This window comes from Amphiura filiformis, chromosome 1 (genome assembly GCF_039555335.1).
Source record: "Amphiura filiformis chromosome 1, Afil_fr2py, whole genome shotgun sequence".
In the NCBI taxonomy this organism is placed as follows: domain Eukaryota; kingdom Metazoa; phylum Echinodermata; class Ophiuroidea; order Amphilepidida; family Amphiuridae; genus Amphiura; species Amphiura filiformis.
Genome location: NC_092628.1, coordinates 46,051,559 through 46,069,460, shown reverse-complemented (window position 1 = coordinate 46,069,460; position 17,902 = coordinate 46,051,559). Strand labels below are relative to the sequence as shown.

At 37.2% G+C, this 17,902-nt stretch overlaps 1 protein-coding gene across 1 annotated transcript in view; it reads right to left on the bottom strand.

The window, feature by feature from the left end:
* Positions 1–17,902, bottom strand: part of LOC140147773 (uncharacterized) — a 58,200-nt gene that overhangs the window by 33,062 nt on the left and 7,236 nt on the right. Inside the window, 4 exon segments of the mRNA XM_072169528.1 lie at positions 4,781–5,062; positions 11,640–11,842; positions 12,740–12,885; positions 17,831–17,901. Coding sequence (XP_072025629.1) covers positions 4,781–5,062; positions 11,640–11,842; positions 12,740–12,885; positions 17,831–17,901 — 702 coding nt within the window.

Below are 17,902 nucleotides of genomic sequence, written 5' to 3'. Positions count from 1 at the left end.
CGGCAGGCGCTTGGCAACGCGTCTGGATCCATGTCAGGGACCCTGAGGTAGGTTTCAGTAGTCCTCCTGCGAAACACGCAGTGGAAGCGTGCAAGCACGCGGCGTCGAAGCTCCAGCGAGCCTGACAGCCCTACGAAACCTACCCTTGAGGTCCGCCGGGAATGCAAGTGCGGGCGACCCTTGTGTGGACGCGCTAGCTGGGCATCCTACTGAAAAGATGCCCTGGTCCTCCTGAACGGACTCCTCCTGAGAGAAAGCCAGGCCCAAACCTTGGGCCACACGGCTCATCACCTCAGCGGTGTCCGCAGGCAGACCATTGCTAGCGAGTTCCTCACGGGGAAGCGGGGGAAGGATACCTGAAGCTAGCTGCACAGTCTCATCAGACTGTGAGTCGCTACTGGTTTCATCTTCCGACTCCTTTCCCTCGCCTTCAGACTCTGACTCACTCTCTGATGAGGAAGAGATCTGACGACGGGCATCTGAAGGTGGACAGGGAGGTGTCGCCACCGTGTGGCTAGCCAACTGAACACCAGCAGAAGAGGGAGTACTCCCGCTAGACCCCGAGATGCTAGCTATAGCACCCGGGATCCATGCGCTCTCGCTGCTGTCGCCTAGCCATAGCAGTGTGCGGCCTACCCTGAGCTGTATCAGGGTTAGCCACTCGCCGCCGGGTTGGGTAACAACTGGTGGTACTGCTTGCCCAACGCTAGGCGGCACTTGCCACGGTGCTAGACCGTGGAAGAAACCACCCTGCGGCGGATACCACGGGGCATACCCTGTTGGTAGCTGACCCTGAAAGGATCCGCCACCAGGGAAACCCCATGGAACGGCAGTACCAGTACCACCTCCCCCTGTTGCCACAGAGACTGTGGTAACCAGGACGAGTACTGCGGTACCTGCGTGGTTGTAGCGTAGGTGCCCGGTAGGGCTCCCGGCTGCGTACCACTGTACCCATGCCTCACAGCGTTCCCCGCTAGAGGATCAAGCCGTGTGTATGGGTACCCCGCTATACTGGCTGTCCCTTGGCTAAAAGGAGCTTGCCTAGTATCACGGGTAGCTGAGCGTGTATACCCTCGATCAGTCACCTCGCTACCTGAATAGGCAGTATCAATCAATGGAGCCATGCTCCGCTGAATAGATAGTGATCGATCATAAGAGGTAATTGACCCATTGACTGTAATGGATCACCACGCTCTGCTGGCTCTCGAGGACATAAGTGGGTTGTTGATCAGCCAGGCTGTTCAAACTACCTACCCTAACCTCTTGAGCCTCGCCTAAGGTCGCTGTGTGTGGCGGACCACTCACGGCAGCTATGGGGCGTGCATAGTGGCTACCACTGAAGTCAAGCCGTAGCTCGTCTCGGTAGCTGCCACTGTTTGCACTTGGGTCGCTGTCCGTGAGAGACTGCGAGCCCAACCCGATATAACCGCTAGCCAGTCCCGGAGGACAGCCGGCAGCCATTCCAAGGCCCAGGGAATCACTCGGCGGTCCCACCATGGAACGCTGCCGTGTGACAACCCCAGTTGGTTCTGCTAAGACTACACCCGAAGCGTTAGCCCCGGTATCGTCTCTGCTAAACCCATGCACGTTTTCATTGGACCCTTGCGGGGACCGAAAAGCGTGCTGCGTGCCGTGGATCACCCCAGGCACGCCCGGGGTTCCACTGGTACGCTGCGTGCTACAGACCGGCCGAGGCAAGTCCGCTGCACGCTGTATGCTAGATTCAACCCAGGCAAGCCGGGTACCCTTGGCATACTGTCCGTCGCCGGCTACTTCGCGGGTGCTAGACCGCTTCGTTAAGCCAGCAATAGGCGGGTGTCCACCTGCAAGAAACTCGCTAGAGATCTCACTGGTAGACTGGTACTCGCCTGTTAGGGCAAGTACCGCCCTGCTGCCTGCTACTAGCTTAGCGTTAAGTCAGTGCTTTCGCTGGCTGCTAGGCCTTCGGCTCGCTAGCAGTCCCGGAGGGTCCGCCTGCTTGCCCGGGACCGGAGCCCCAGAGGTTACCTTAGCTTGGCCCTTGCCGCCGCGCTAGTACCTACCATATCAATCTTACCTGTAGGCTTCTGTTTCTTAGTCTTCGTCTTCTGTCTGTGTCGAAGACCCAAGCGAGCGCTACTTTCTAAATCGTCAAGTGGATGTCCGATAAGCCTATGCAAAAGGAAGCACACTTATTTGATTTAGAGCAATCCCTGTGGGTGTAGCAGAGTGGATGCGGGTCCCACTCTGCCACAAGGGAAGGGCATGATTGACAAGGCCTGGACATTGTAGTAATCGGGAGCGTATAGCACTACCCCCGAACACAAGCTCAAGCCCAATAAACAGACCCACACGCACAGTGGCTGACGCTGATGTAGTGGTATGATATAAAAAATATATAAACAAAGGGATGAAAAACTGAAAACCTTTTGGGTATAGATTTGTCAGGCTGGTCCTTCGAAACCCACGAACTCTTAGCAGTAACTCGTCATCAGACGCGTACTGAAAGATATAACGATAGAGCACACCATAAACATAGCGAAAATCACTCACCATACATGTATACACAGTACTGTACAAACATCTATTGTAACTTACTAGTCTGCTATAGTTGTTTTACGTGAGAACAAAAATAAAATGGCGTCCTAAGGGCGGCCATTTTGAAAGCGTGTGTTCGTGATCTGAACGGAAACACTCATACAAGCTAAGTTTTTGGATCGTTTTTGTCACTTTTCTAGCGAAAAATGTCGTCAAAACTATCTCCCTAGCGTACTATACTGGTTGGTTTTTACCTCAGGTGTAACAAACAAACTGTATATCTCGTCCTTTGGTTCGTAATGATACTTAGCGTTGGTAAAGAAAAATCCACACGTCTATCTCATCTAGAAACCAAGGAGGATAAGGGATGATTATCGTGTGTGACGTCACCGAGTGGGTGAGTCCACTCGGGGATCGGGGTTTTGTTATTTATTCATTTATGTGGGACAAAATGACTATTGGTTTTTTCCGCATCTCGGGATCGATGCAAGAAGTATCTTAATCAACATCGGAAACGGTAAGATCGACCGGTGTACTGAGTCAATATGTTTATTATAATGGTGTTCCATCTCAACAGCAAAATCTTACTTGCTTATGTGTGCCTCAAGGTTCAATACTGGGTCCACTACTTTTCATTATATATGTTAACGATATTCACTTAATTACTGAGTCACTTGATGTGATTTCATTTGCTGATGACACCAATTTATTTTACTCTCACAATCAGTTTAATGTTATTGAGGAGGTCTTCAACAAAGAGCTTATTAATGTGAATAGATGGTTCCAGGTAAATAAATTATCTGTCAATGCTAAAAAAACGAATTATATGTTACTCGGTACCAAGAAGAACACAAAACCTGAGTACAATTTGTAATTGTTTCTTGACTCTGACAGGCACTCAAGAACACCGCTTGAAAAAGTGCCAAGCACTAAGTTTCTAGGTCTACAAATTGACCAGAATATCACTTGGAAAGAACATATTGATAATATTGTAAAAACATGTTCAAGAAATGTCGGTATAATTAATAAATTAAAAAACTTCCTCCCACATGAGGCGTTATATACATTGTATTGCTCTTTGATATTACCGTATATCAATTATGGTATCTTAGCTTGGGGATGTGCATGTTCATCATACATAAATGATCTTTTAAAATTCAAAAGAGGGCACTTCAGTATTATAAGTGCAAGTGATTATAGAAGTAGCACAAATCCCTTACTGATTAGGTATAATACTTTAAGTGTCAGGGATATGTATACATTTGAACTTGGTTTATTTATGTACAAACATGATAATGGACTTTTACCGAGTGTTTTTGATGATTTATTTGTAAAACAGTCTAAGATCCATGACTTGAATACCAGATATAAAGATCGTCTGAGGCTTCCATTTATCAAAAGAGCTTTCTGTGAAAAATCTATTAAATATGCAGCTACTAAGTTATGGAATAATGTTGATAACAGTATTAAAAGTTCATCATCGATTAATCAATTCCGCCATGTATTTAAAAACATCTCATGCAAAGTTACTGTTAATTCCTATTGTATCTGATTTATGTGACCACATTGGATATTTATATTTTTTATATTACTTATTGTTGTGCATTTTCTTATTTACTATTGTTTACTGTTATTTTTCATGTATTTAGGTTAATTCATATCAAGATATGACAGCTTACTGTTGCTTCTTCATTGAAATGACAATCTGCTGCCATGTCTAATGATGAATTAACCAATCAAGGGATCACGGACTTTCAGGCCTCTTCTTGGCCTTTCCTGTGATTCCTTCACTCTCACTTGTATTATGATTTTGTATGTATCCTATGTATATTTGCTATTTGATGAGTGAAAAAATAAATGAATGAATGAATGAATGAATGAATGAATGAATGAATGAATGAATGAACAACTTGGGGGAAAATGTCAAAATTCTGCATAACTGTACAAAAACCATTAGCAGCAAGATGTGTGCACAAATTGTGCATGGAAAAAAAAGCACATTTTGAAGACAGTGAGAAAATATCATCTTGTATAAATTCAGCAGGAATAAACATGACAAATTTAGTAGGGCTTTGATAAATATTATTTGTGAAGTCTGCACAACGATGACATTATTTAATCAGGACTTGAATTTCATTTCATAAGACCTGCACAGAAGTTATAAACGACTGACAAAACCATAAATGGTGCAAATTCAAATTCCAAAGGCAAAATTTGCAGATAGCCAGTTTCAGGAAAGTGTTTATAGTGAAGAATGACCTACCTGATGTGTTGTGTAATAAACAGATTGTCCAGCAAAGTCCCATATACTCAGAATAATATTATTAGAATTTGCATCCTCTTTGGTTGTTCCCTCTCCTTCTTTCTCGGTCTCCTCACTGGCTTTTGCCTTAGCTAATATCTCTTCAACAAGCTGAGTTACACGCTCAGATAGATTTTTATCTAGCGATTGTGTGAATTGTTCAAGGGAGTTGGATTTGGTGTCGCATTCTTTCTCACTTTCTTGGTCTTTAGTGACATCAGATTCACCAGATATTTCTTGCTCCTGAGAGGGTGAAATAAGCAAAAACAAGGCACATGATGATATCGAATTGCATTCTGAATACGAAGAATATCCTTCTGATATCAAATAATTTTGATTTTTTTTTAAATTTGCGATATAATACACATTTTATTAATTGATATTTTTGATATTTAACAGTCCTCAAAGTAAACTTTATAAATCTAACGATATGTACTTAAAGGAGTATTTCGTGATCCTAGCATCCTCTTTTTATGACATTTTTCAGTACATATCCACGAAAAAAGCATATTCCCAAAATTTCAGTTGATTCCGATTTTGCGTTTGCGAATTATGCATGATTATGTGTATTACACTGTTCCATAGACAATACGTTGTAATTTTGTTCTGGTCTACAAGAACGACATTCAAATTTCACGATATCTTTGCTAAGCGAATTAATCTGCAAGAAATATTTTGTACATAAACATTATGTAGCCAGAGGTTTCCAGTGATATAAAAATCTCAACTTTTTTTGAGAAAAGTGGGGGATGAGGCTGTGGATCACGAAATGCCCTTTTAAAGTGTATGTAGCTGGGATGAAAAGCCGATGATCAATTGAGAATTTTGACCTTTCGTATTGAAGAAAAATTAAGTCTTTTGGGAAAAAAATATATACCGTACTGAGCGAGTATAGTCCCACCCGTTTTTGGGTGAACATTTTTCAAAATTGGGGGTGGGACTATACTCAAATTTCAAAAATGCTAGGATCATTCATGGTTGACCTAAAAAAAAAAAAATTTCAAGATGTTTTGTATTTTTAATATGAAAATTGATAATTTGTATTCATGTCATAGTCTATTAATGATTTCAAAATGCATTGAATTTGAATGCATTTTGAAATCATTAATAATAGAGTATGACATGAATAATCTAACATTTAGGTCTAGGTCCTGGGACACTCCAAAGCCGAAAAATAAATAACTTAAAAAAAAAAAAATTAAAAAAAATTTGGGGTGGGACTTTACTCGAAGGTGGGACTATACTCGCGTCAGTACGGTATCTTCAACTGACCTTGAAAAATCCATCCGTTCCTTAATACAGGATTGTTTTTATTTGTCGTTTTGAAAGCAAAATAAATATTTTTGTGCCCTTTTGCGAATCTTTGCGGTATGTATGCTATTTTTTCCAGTTATCGCAAGTAAGTTAAATAAACCATAGTGTACGTCATCTTGCACCACTGGGAAAAAAACATGTACTTACTCCCTTTTCTTATCAGATTAACAAGGCTGTTACTTAACTATAATATTCATATTATTGCTCAATATCTTACTATAAATAGGGGAATGTTGTATGTTTGTGTGTTAGTATGAAGATTGAAAGGCTCCATCAGTTTGGATCCAAATGTCGCCAAATTCACACGGGAGATTAAGAAATATACAGGGAATGCATTGCACTTTATTTGGTTGAAAACGGTCAAGAATTGGCTGCAACAACAGTGAAAATATGGGTAAAAACATGTTTTTTTGTTATGAAAATCAGTTGCAGCCTTGGTCACTGCAGGTGGCAGGCAATGGCGTCGGTGGCGTGCGTGCATAATCGCACCACGCCATCAAAGCGCGTAAATGGCGCCAGAACCACGCGACTTGCAAGCCAGAGACAGGTGGACACTGGACATGATAATACGGAAAGAAGGAAAAAGAGGACAAAAAGTTACATGGACAGGTGAACCGACGACAAAAAAGGTACAAGTATACAGGTTGAAGTAACTAAATGAAAACGGGAACAAAAGAAAGAAGGAAAGAAAGAAACTAACCAGGAAATGTAAGGGGAAAAAGATAAAATAATATACTTAACTTGCTCTCTGGTTTTGTTTTGTGCTTTTTTGATAAAGCTGTATGTAGTACAGAAGTTCCTATGGTTCATATGACTTTCTTGCACAAAGGCCTTGCTATCCTGATTGTAAGAATAATTTGATTTGTGTCTACCATAGTAAAGCCTTCCTGATGCATAATTACTTGATGTTTATTTGTTGAAAATCTAATTTAAACTAGACAGCTACCTGTGTACATATTCTTATGAACATCGATCATCAGCCCTTATAAAATGTCATTATATTGACCAGTGTGTTCTGTGATGGGATTGAAGTTTGAATTACAGTTTCCATTTTTTATTTAATTATGCCATGAGTGGCTAAGTAATAAGAATGTGGGATCATAGATTATCAAAAACATGTTTTTTGATAATCTATGGCAGGATTATCTAAATATATGTCAAAGTTAATATAGAATAGAATGTTTGGCAGGTCGGGGAGCGGGGGGGGGGCAAGTATTTCTTGGCATACCTTTTGGAAATATTACCCAGTGGGAGCAGTGGCGGCGCCACGGGAGGCATGAGGGGGAAAATGCCCCCAATCAGAACTCTTGCCCCCCTGTTTCCCCCCAGTAAAAAAACAAAATTACGAAAATTTCACCTTTCTGCGGTTATTATGTGCAAAATTTGTTGATTTTGCCCCCCCCCCCCTGAAATTCACTTTGCCCCCTCAATTCCCCCCGGAAAAAAATTCCTGGCGCCGCCACTGCATGGGAGGCACATAATTACTGCACAGCCCAATAAAATCACTCCCTCTCCCATTGTGTCTCTTTGTATCTCATTAAAAGTCAACAAAAAGCATTTATTTGACAATGTATATCCAGCTAGGCAAGCCGGAAGCCGCAGTGACGTTCATGTTTTAATATCTGTATAAATATGCTATTAATAAAGTGAGATAATATTTCACCAATGTGATAAATTAAACATCTACATTGTTTGTGAGACAAAAAATATTATTTTTGTAACTGGATTTTTTTTCCGATAAAAGTATGCCAGTTTGTCATTCGAGTTTTTGGGACACATATATGTATACACATGTTCTGTATTATTTTATAATACATAGCTGAAATACCCATGTCATAAAATTAAGGGAAAAACCCAAAATAAGGTCATCTTAATTTAATAGTTCGTCTCAAAGCAAAGGGTTTTTTTTACCATAATTTTTTTAAAGCTGTGGGATGAGCTTCTTGACAAGAATAAACCATCTTTTCATCCATCATCAAGGAGGTTTCACTGTGGTTAAGATGAAGAATTTTACTCAGATTTACGATTTATGCTTTTTTGAAGTCAGACAATGTCAGACGTGTTATTTTTGTGCAGTGTATTTGGAAAAGAAATTAAACAGCAGAAAAAGAATTAAATTTACTCAATCCTGCGGGAATAACGCCCAAAAAAGCAAGCGGTTTTACTAATGTGTGCGGGGGCTTTGTGACAAACTATTAAATTAAGATGGCTTAACCCTAGGGATTTTTTTCACTACATAATAAATAAAAGATCTTCTTATAATACTATCTCTCTCGCTCTCCGCACTGTCTTTCCCTCTCCCATTGTGTCTCTTGTTAAAAGTCAATAAAAGGCTTTTAGCTGACCATATAGATCCAGCTAGACAAGCTGCTGTGTGGGAAAATGTCTGTATAAATGATGTTATAATGATTCTACAAAATCATTCTTTTACCATACACCTAAATTAAAAAGCCATTTAACAAAAAGGTTATAAATCAACTAATTAATCAATCAATCAATAATTATAAATAAATAAGAAAATTACATTAAAATAATGTAAAAGCCTTAGACTAAAAAAATAATGCTATGTCTCAAAGCCCATGGCAGTTTAAGAAACGAATGCGAAATGAGTTTTTTTAAAGATTTTTATTTTTTTAAAAGATTTTTCTGAACTTAATTTTGAATTTAAGATGTCATTTTCGAGTGTTTAAAAGTACACTGCATAAAATTGTGGTTGATTTACAAAATTGAAGTACAAATATTGATTGTTTTATACCTAAACAAATGCGAGTATCAAATCCTGTAACTTTTCTTCCAAATTTGTCACAGAATTTCATGATTTTATGACAAAAAAACTATTTAAAAAAAAAAAAAAGAATTTGCCATTTCAGCTGACATGGGCGCCTAAAAAAAGCGAATGTGCACATGAGCTTTAAAAAACATTTTTTAGCCTTAAAAGGCGTATGTTAAAAGTCCCCAATAGCTCGTATGGACATGACTAGGTCTGTCGGCAACTCGGCAAGTCATGACAGACATCTTCCAGAATGAAAATTAAGGATACTAAAATATCAGATCTTTGTATGTTATACAAGTAGACACTCAAGGCCATTATCAGTTATATGTAACAACCCCAAACCATGAATTCATGTGATGAAAATTGATCAAAGTGTTACCTTACCAAATACAATAATTTTCCTTGAGAGTCTACCCATACCATTTATTAGATAGGCCGAGGTTCATATAATCAATATAGCATTTAAATTGCTATGGCAACCGGTAGCGAACAGGTGAATTCATCTTCACGGTTGATATATATCGTCTTTTTTACCTGTCTATGTAATGTGTTTGCTAGTCATGTGGAAGGGATTGTGTATTTGTCTTGAGCATCCACTCAAATGTAGCATTTGCCTAAATGTTAACAAGGTACATTTATCAAGTCAGTGTATTATGCTGTACCAAAAAAGTATCCTTACACTTGGAAAAATAATCACAATTTCAAAACTGAACCATATTGGGGTAAATTTATTTGTTTAATAGATACACTATCTAATCCTGTACAGTATGACCGCACTTTTCATAACTTTCATTTTATTTGTCCGTTCTTTTGTTTCAGTTTTCTTTTGTTCCTTTTGTTTTTGAAATGAAGGCACACAATAAATTAGCCATTCGCCACTCTCAAACCAGATGCCTAGTCCTTGGGAGTTTTGAATAGGTCAGTTTGTCACTTTTAAAACTGGACCTTCATCTAATCAAATGCTTGTAACTTTGCTTCTTGAAGTCACATTGGATTCAATGGGGATTAGATAGTGTATCTATCTATTAAACAAATAAATTTACCCAAATATGGTTTAGTTTTAAAATTTTAGAATTTTTCTTCCAAGTGTAAGGACACTTTTTTGGCGCAGTATACAAATAAATGTATATTCAGAGTATCCCATTTTTGGGTAGTTGATTTTAAGTTTTTCCCTTTCCATGACTAGTGTCACTTAATATCAAGTTCATTTTATCATATTTGCCTACTCATAGGCCTAAAATAGTTTTTTGTATTGTTTTTCATATGCTAACATATTGTTTGTATATATTTTTTCACTGTATGTAACATTGATAAAAAATACATAAAATTGTATTATAATCATAGTTTATCGAATATCTGACTCATATTGAGTGTATGTGTGTAAGATGCAATCATATTAAGTATGTGTTGCAATGTATCTAATTTATTTATACTACTATATTGTTATCATGTAAGATGGAAAAGCATCTATGTGAATAACTACTTTGAAATTGGATTGAATTGAATAGAATTTGACCTTGTCATTTGAACTAACGCAGTGATCCCTCCGTGGAACACATGTTTACAATATTTCAGATGTGATCAAATTGATAACACAATGTAAATATGAATAAAACAAATGCATATTGGGATTTAAAACTTATCTTCTACCAATCTGCATAAAGAGTATCTTTCAAGGATAGAACTACTGATCAGCTTATCCTGTTGTTTCATTTTAAACACTTTGGACAATAAATGCAGCGGAATAATGCATAATTCTCTTATTCAGATTTTTCGCTTAGCTTAAAGGGGTGGCAAGTGTTCCATTTTACGGAAAACAGAAAAAAAATGTCTCCTTGAAAGATGTTTCTTCCATATCGGAAAGCCAAAATATAGTTTATTTCGTTGGATTTTAAGAGTACTATAGGCCTAACGGCAAGTAAATGAAGGAATGGAAGAAAATATCACCAACAGATCAAGTCTGCTTAAGCCTTTTGCTGAATGTACATTTAAAATATCCAATATATTGGGCCGAAATAAGCACATTTTATCATCTACCAATCTGCATAAAGAGTATCTTTCAAGGATAGAACTACTGATCAGCTTATCCTGTTGTTTCATTTTTAACACTTTGGACAATAAATGCAGCAGAATAATTCATAATTATCTTATTCAGATTTTTCGCAAGTGTTCCATTTTACGGAAAACAGAAAAAAATCACAGAATTGGGAGAAGAAACAGAAAACACACTGAAAATTTAATTTTTCAAAATTGTGCTTATTTCGGCCCAATATATTGGCTATTTTGAATGTACATGCTTATAAAGCAAACTCGATCTGTTGGTGATATTTTCTTCAATTCCTTATAGTACTCTTAAAATCCAACGATATTAACTATAGTTTGGCTTTACGATATGAAGAAACATCTTTCAAGGAGACATTTTGTTTGTCTACATATCTTGGCTCAGTGTTTTTTAAATTGAGGCATTGATGCATGGTATAACATGCTGTATAAATTGCTTCATTTTTTTTTTATTTCAGAGGACTGGGAAAGGAGCTAAAAAAATAAGAAGTTGGCACAATTGCCAACATGCAAGTTGACTGCTCAGTGCCAAAGGTGGGTAAGTGCAATAGCTGCCCTGTGAACGTTTAGCAAGTTACACACAGTATATTGCACTCATCTACATATGTCAGCTACATGTACACATGCCAGCTATTGCACTTACATCAGTCTCTGGTTCACATTGGTTCTTACCTCAGCAGTTTTATTGGAATCTGTAGTCTCATCCCCAGATTCCTTTCCTTCTCCAGAGATCTTACGCTCCATATTCTCCTTGCTGTTCTCACTCTCGACTATTTCAGTTTCTTTCTTCTCATTCTTCATTTGATTCAGTAATTCTTGAGCTATATTGCTTGCAATTGCATGAGCATATTCTTCTTCAATACCAGATGATCCATCTATAAGAAAAAAATAGTACTAATCATTTACAAATATATTTATTTAGTAAAAGTATGAAGATCTCAAAACTTAATTTTCAAACAAATATAAAAATAAATACTCCTTTTTAAATTACATTTGGCTGGAGGACATCCCACACCCAAATTACTCATAAAAAGAGAAACTGTGTAGGTTTACACTTTTTTTTTGCCTTTTGCATTTAATTATTTATAGATACGTCATACATATTTTCTTTCATGTCAAAGCTAATTAAAGCATTAACAGCAGTTATCTATTAGGTAGTGATGACAAGACTCTGTATCCTGGTTGGACACTATATGTGACATGATCAAGGGGAATGAGTGGGATGTCGCTAATATTGTTTTTGAGATATTGGCAAAAACAGTGTTCAAATTCTTTTGTTTTATATTGTTTTCAGACATTGATAAATTGCTCATAACTCGGTAACCAAATGTCCGATTTTGATGGGGTTTGCATCAAAATGTAGCATTTGTAAACTGCCAAAAAATGATATAAAAAACTTCTAATTGAAAATTGCCGACATGTGACTCATTCCCCTTGGATCATGTCACATATTTTCAGGAAGAGAATTCCTTCCATATATATATGCAAGAGGAAAAGGTGGAGAAATTATCTCTTGTGCCCGCCGACCAATTTAGATCTGGGAACTTATACAGCAATGTCTTGTGATCTGACAGATCAGATTTTAAATCTTATCAATATCTTCTGATTGGTTAATAGTGAGTCACACAACAGCCGATAACTGGTTAAGTTACTTTGCAGTTGGGGTGCCATTGTAGCCACATATATACAGGGCCTGATTGTCACCATAGATGGTACTGCTGTCACCTAGATGAATAATAAGTGATACAAATTAATCACCTATGACTACTCACCTAGAATTCCCTTTTGTTGTCCTGAATCTATGTTATCTTCTGTGCTATTGGTATCATGTACTTGCCAAGCTTTAGCATCTTCAACATTGATTTGACAAGTGTCCATTGTGTCAATACCATCTGTGCTGGTCTCTCCTAGAACATTCCTGTTATAAAAAAAAGTGAAAATGTGTGTCTAAATAACATTGAAAACAAATTTTAAAAGTCCAAGACATATGATTCAACAACTCTTCCTATACCTTTGTACAGGAGCTAACCGTTGTTAATCCGTGATGAATCCACGTTCAGTAGCGTACGCGTACGTGTTACGCATGAGCGCTTAAAATTCGTCATGCCTGGAACATAATGCGTAAACATGAACTCTCTTATGTTGGCGGTAGCAGCTAAATATTACCGCTTTGTTCTTAGTTTTATTGCTGATATCAAGAGAGAAATACCGCGTTTTGTAAGTTTGAGTTGCAATGAAAAACAGACATTCCGATTGAAAGATTGAAAGAATCATGTGAATTAGAAATCTTTAGCTTGTTTCGTTGTTGAAAGGGATTCAATCATGTTTCACCGTTGTTCATCACCGATTAACAACTCGTGTCCAGCGCGTCTGCGTGGTTTACTTCACTCGGGCAGCTAAAGCTGCCCTCACGAAGTAAACCACTCAGACGACGCGGACGGTGAAACATGATTGAATCCCTAAATCACGAAAGCAGACTCAGTGTGGTAAATAAGCAAAAATGACCACGGCCATTTGGGCCCTTGTTCTTGAATTTTTAGGGGCCCTCACAAACTTTTGAAGGCCCAAATAAATTGAGAGTGGAAAATAAACACATTTTTTGAAAAAATCAGCATTTAAAATGAATCTCAATTATGAATTAGTGTAGTATGGACGATGTCTTGGAAGATTTTTTGTATTTTCAGTCCCGTTTTTCAGTAAGCTTAAATTTATTTATTTATTTACTATTTTTTTCATGGGCCAGTCGGGCCCTCATGGCACATTTTCGTCGGGCCCGCATTGATTTTCACGGGCTATGGGCCCCCGGGCCCGCCTTATTTACCACGCTGAGCAGACTCGACTCAGTTGTAAGTGATAAACTGATGTTTAGATCTGGTTTTCGGACCCACCGAAACTTAATTAGTAGACTCAAAAAATATTAGAATTACTGAGGAAAATGTATATTCCTCATTTATTTTCCAATGTCCTGAAGACTCACCATATTTGAGATCCTTGACTGTTAAATATTAAAGTGCTGCAAATTTGATTATTATTTCTTGCGGTTTATGTCAAATTGCAATTTTTCCAGCCAAAAGGGCAGAATCTAAAATAGTGTTGCAAATGAAAATATTTAGCCGATCACATCCAAATACATGTAGGGCAGATTTGTTTCTCGAGAAAGTAGTTTATATGTCTTTTCTTCTAAAATTGATTGACTATGGAATTTTGGACTTTTACTCCCAGTTACCAACAGTTGCACAGCCAGGAGGAGGGAGGGCAAGGGGGCAGCTGCCCCTCTCCTTTGAGAAGTCTTGCTCCCCCTGTGGGATACTTGCCACCCTGATATGTGTAAGCTTTTTAGCCCTTTTTTTGTACTTCATAAAACATTTTTGAACATTTTCATCAAATTTTGCCCACCCCACCTAAAAGTTTTCTTTCCCCCACTGGTTACCAATTTGAACTAAAGGATTACAATTGAGCTATATTTTATCTGATGAAACAGAATACAATTTTTTGATTACAAAATATTAAATTTGGTGTTTTTTTGCCTAATATAACAATGAGACTAGGACTCAACAGTCAAAGAATCGATCCTTTAGGATTCTGACTCGGATGTAGTGGACTTCAAGTTGAATATTAAACTATTATTAAGATATTGCAATTTATACATGAATTAGACTTCAATGACAATTTGTTAAAATGAAAAATTATATATGAAAATCAGGGTAGCATAAATAATTTTCTATAGATGTAGCCAATTTATTTTTATGCGTCTCACTCCTCTCCTTTTTGATGACTTAGGTCTGATATTACTAATATACAAAAATGCATACCATACTTTGACATTTAAAAGGCCATGTACCAATGTACATAAATCCAAAGCCATTGTCAATTAAATTTACATAAGCTTGCAACAGGTTGCTATGAAAAGCGAAGACAGGTTTTTCTAATGCGTGTAACCAATTCAAATTTTGCATGTCAATACCAATTTGTCTTTCAAACAATAACTGAATTTACTTCAATTTACAGTCAAATATAAATTATATATAGCTTCATCTGGATTTGTAAGGCTTATTTCATCAATTAATATTATTAGTTCAATTGTGGTATCATACATGTATGATCAAGAAGATAATGAAATATTGAGCTGACAGCTCTACTTTAAGGCAGACATAGACAGGCATGTAGTCTGACCTATTGGTTGCCATGCCAATAATAATCATCAATCAATATGCAAGCTGGTGGTAGAGCATAGCTACTTGCTGTACATACAGGTTTTTTTTTTTGTAAACGCTACATGACACCATAATTTTAATAAAAGCCTCACACAGCGTAGTCCTCTCACAAACAAGTCTTGATCGATCATGAAAAAAAAACTGTACAATAAGCTGTGTGAATAGCTGAATTCAAAGTGGCAAAAAAATTCTTTTCCAATATGACTCTCCTGCTATTCATATTTTGATCAGAAAATATGTAATTTTGTATTAATAAACATATAGCTTTAAAATGGAAAGTACCTAAATATGATATTCATTTTACATTTTACATGTACATACAAAAAAGCCAAATTGTATAACACTGAAGAAAGAAGGGAAAAAATAGAAATGGATTAGGCTGTTCCAGTTGAAATACATACACCCCGTATGTTAGACATGATCTTAATCTCCCACACAGGGTGCGAATTTAAGCGAAGTGAGTTACCCATTCATTCATGTAACCCCCATCTGAAATTTACACTCCCTGTGTGGAAAATTAAGGTTATGTCTTTCACAGGGAGAGTATGAATTTCAACAGGAATACAGATGAAAATCAACTAATGGTACCTAAAGATTCAATATTTTTAAATTGCTTTTTATTCCCTATTTTGATAAAAAGTGACCTTGCTTGCTATATAACTGGAAAATGTAAATTGCTTCTAAGGAAGACAATTTCCTTGTGGTATTATCCGTTGGTACCAGGAATAGCATAAAACATGCACAATAACTTTTCAATGCTGATAATTCTGTATTGACGGACTGAATATGGCCACTAATAGCTAAAAAGTGCAGTTTTAAGCACACCGGACTGCTCGCATTATCATTTCAAGGAGTGCGACTGATTGTACGCCTAGTATTTTCAAAACTCTAAGACTGACTTTTTTAAAATATGCAATAAATATTGCATTCAGTGACAAAAGTCATGAAACCAACACTAATTTTAAATACATGACTTATACTTCCTATTCCAGAAAAATACAGAACTAATTTTTTGGGATTAAAAAATATTATCAAGTTCTGCCAAATGAAACATAGCTCAATCCTAATCATTCATTTAGTCCTAACTGGAGATACAAGAAAAAGTTCAAAATTTTACTAATTTCTTGAAAAAAGAGCCAAAAACATGCATTTTCGGTATATTTTCTGATAATCGAGTCACAAAATTCAAAGACTTTTTCGGGCGGGTTGATGCATTTATATTTGGTTCTGTTTTCCAACATTTTTAGTGATAATTTGTTATATATAAAAAAATTCATCTAGAGGAGCTATAAATCGCTTTTGCAAATGCAACTTAAGAAGAGCTGTAAAGGAGTGATTGCTCTCACTGAAGGCAGTCCCTGGTTTCAAGGTAATATTCTGCAAAATAAAAATACCTTTCAGCATTTATGTACATTTCATACACTCCTATATCAAAGCCGCCAATCAGAAAAGCTGTTAGAAAAGTACAAAACATGCATTGATTGTGTATATTGTGCACTCCGCGTACTGCAAGTGGTATGATTATGGATGGATGTGCGTACTACGCGCAGTGTTTCGCGCGTTTGCGTCGCGTAGGATTGATTCATTTTTCGGGCGGGTTGATGCATTTATATTTGGTTCTGTTTTCCAACATTTTTAGTGATAATTTGTTATATAAAAAAAGTAAAAATCACATGTTTTTTTCTTCTCGTGTATGAAATGGATTAATAAACTTGTATTACTTATTGCTTGAGAAATTAGACAAAATAATGCACTTGCGCTGATGTTGATGCGTCTATTGCACTCCCCCCTTTGGGGCTCGTGCATTAGACGCATCAACATCAGCGCACGTGCATTATTTTTGTCTAATTTCTCCCAACAAGTAATACGCATTCATTATTCCAAATTCATTTATAGTGACCTGGGTTTTTTTGTACAGGTTAATTACCTTATCAATTAATTTCCAGGATCTGTGTTTTAAACCACATTAATTAGAGCTCATGAATGAACTCAACATTGAGCTCATTAACTCTACATTGAACAATAGTTCTACATCGTGTGGCATGATTAATAACCTGAATTGGTATTTAATTTATTCCCATTTCTGGGAATTGTTGATGTTCAACATTTGCCTTTTTTACCTTTTCCCAAGGCTCTAATACATACATTGTGATATGGAATTTATTATAGTGGGTACATGTATTCATCAATACTCACATTTTCATTTCAAAAAGCCTTTTAAAACTACATTGATAATTGGTAAAAACAAAAAAATACCAGACATTCAATTAAATCAATGTAACATTATGAAAGTAGTATGCAGGGATATATAAGTACTGTAGGCCTGAAGAAAAAACCTGAAAATGTGGAAAAAAATCAGGGAACATTGTGTGAATTTAGGCCGAAAAGCCCAAATTGGGCTAAAAATAAATAAAAGTGCAGAATTTTGGACAAAAAAAATCTCAAATTCCAGATTAATCCTGGAAACTAACAATCGCTGAGCATGTCGCTTTTGCTTCCACGAAAATACAAGATTTAATAACCAAAGACCTACATGTAAGTTAGTAATGTCAGCTTTGTGAAATGCGACAAAACACCTGTTGGGATGTGGGGGGAGGGATGGGTGTAGGTGTGTGAGTGTAGTTCTATCATTTTTACCATTCATCTTACCTTTGTCCTGTGAGAGATTTTTTGAGGCTAGTTTTTCCTACTCTATCTTGTCCAACAAGCATAAGGCGTGTC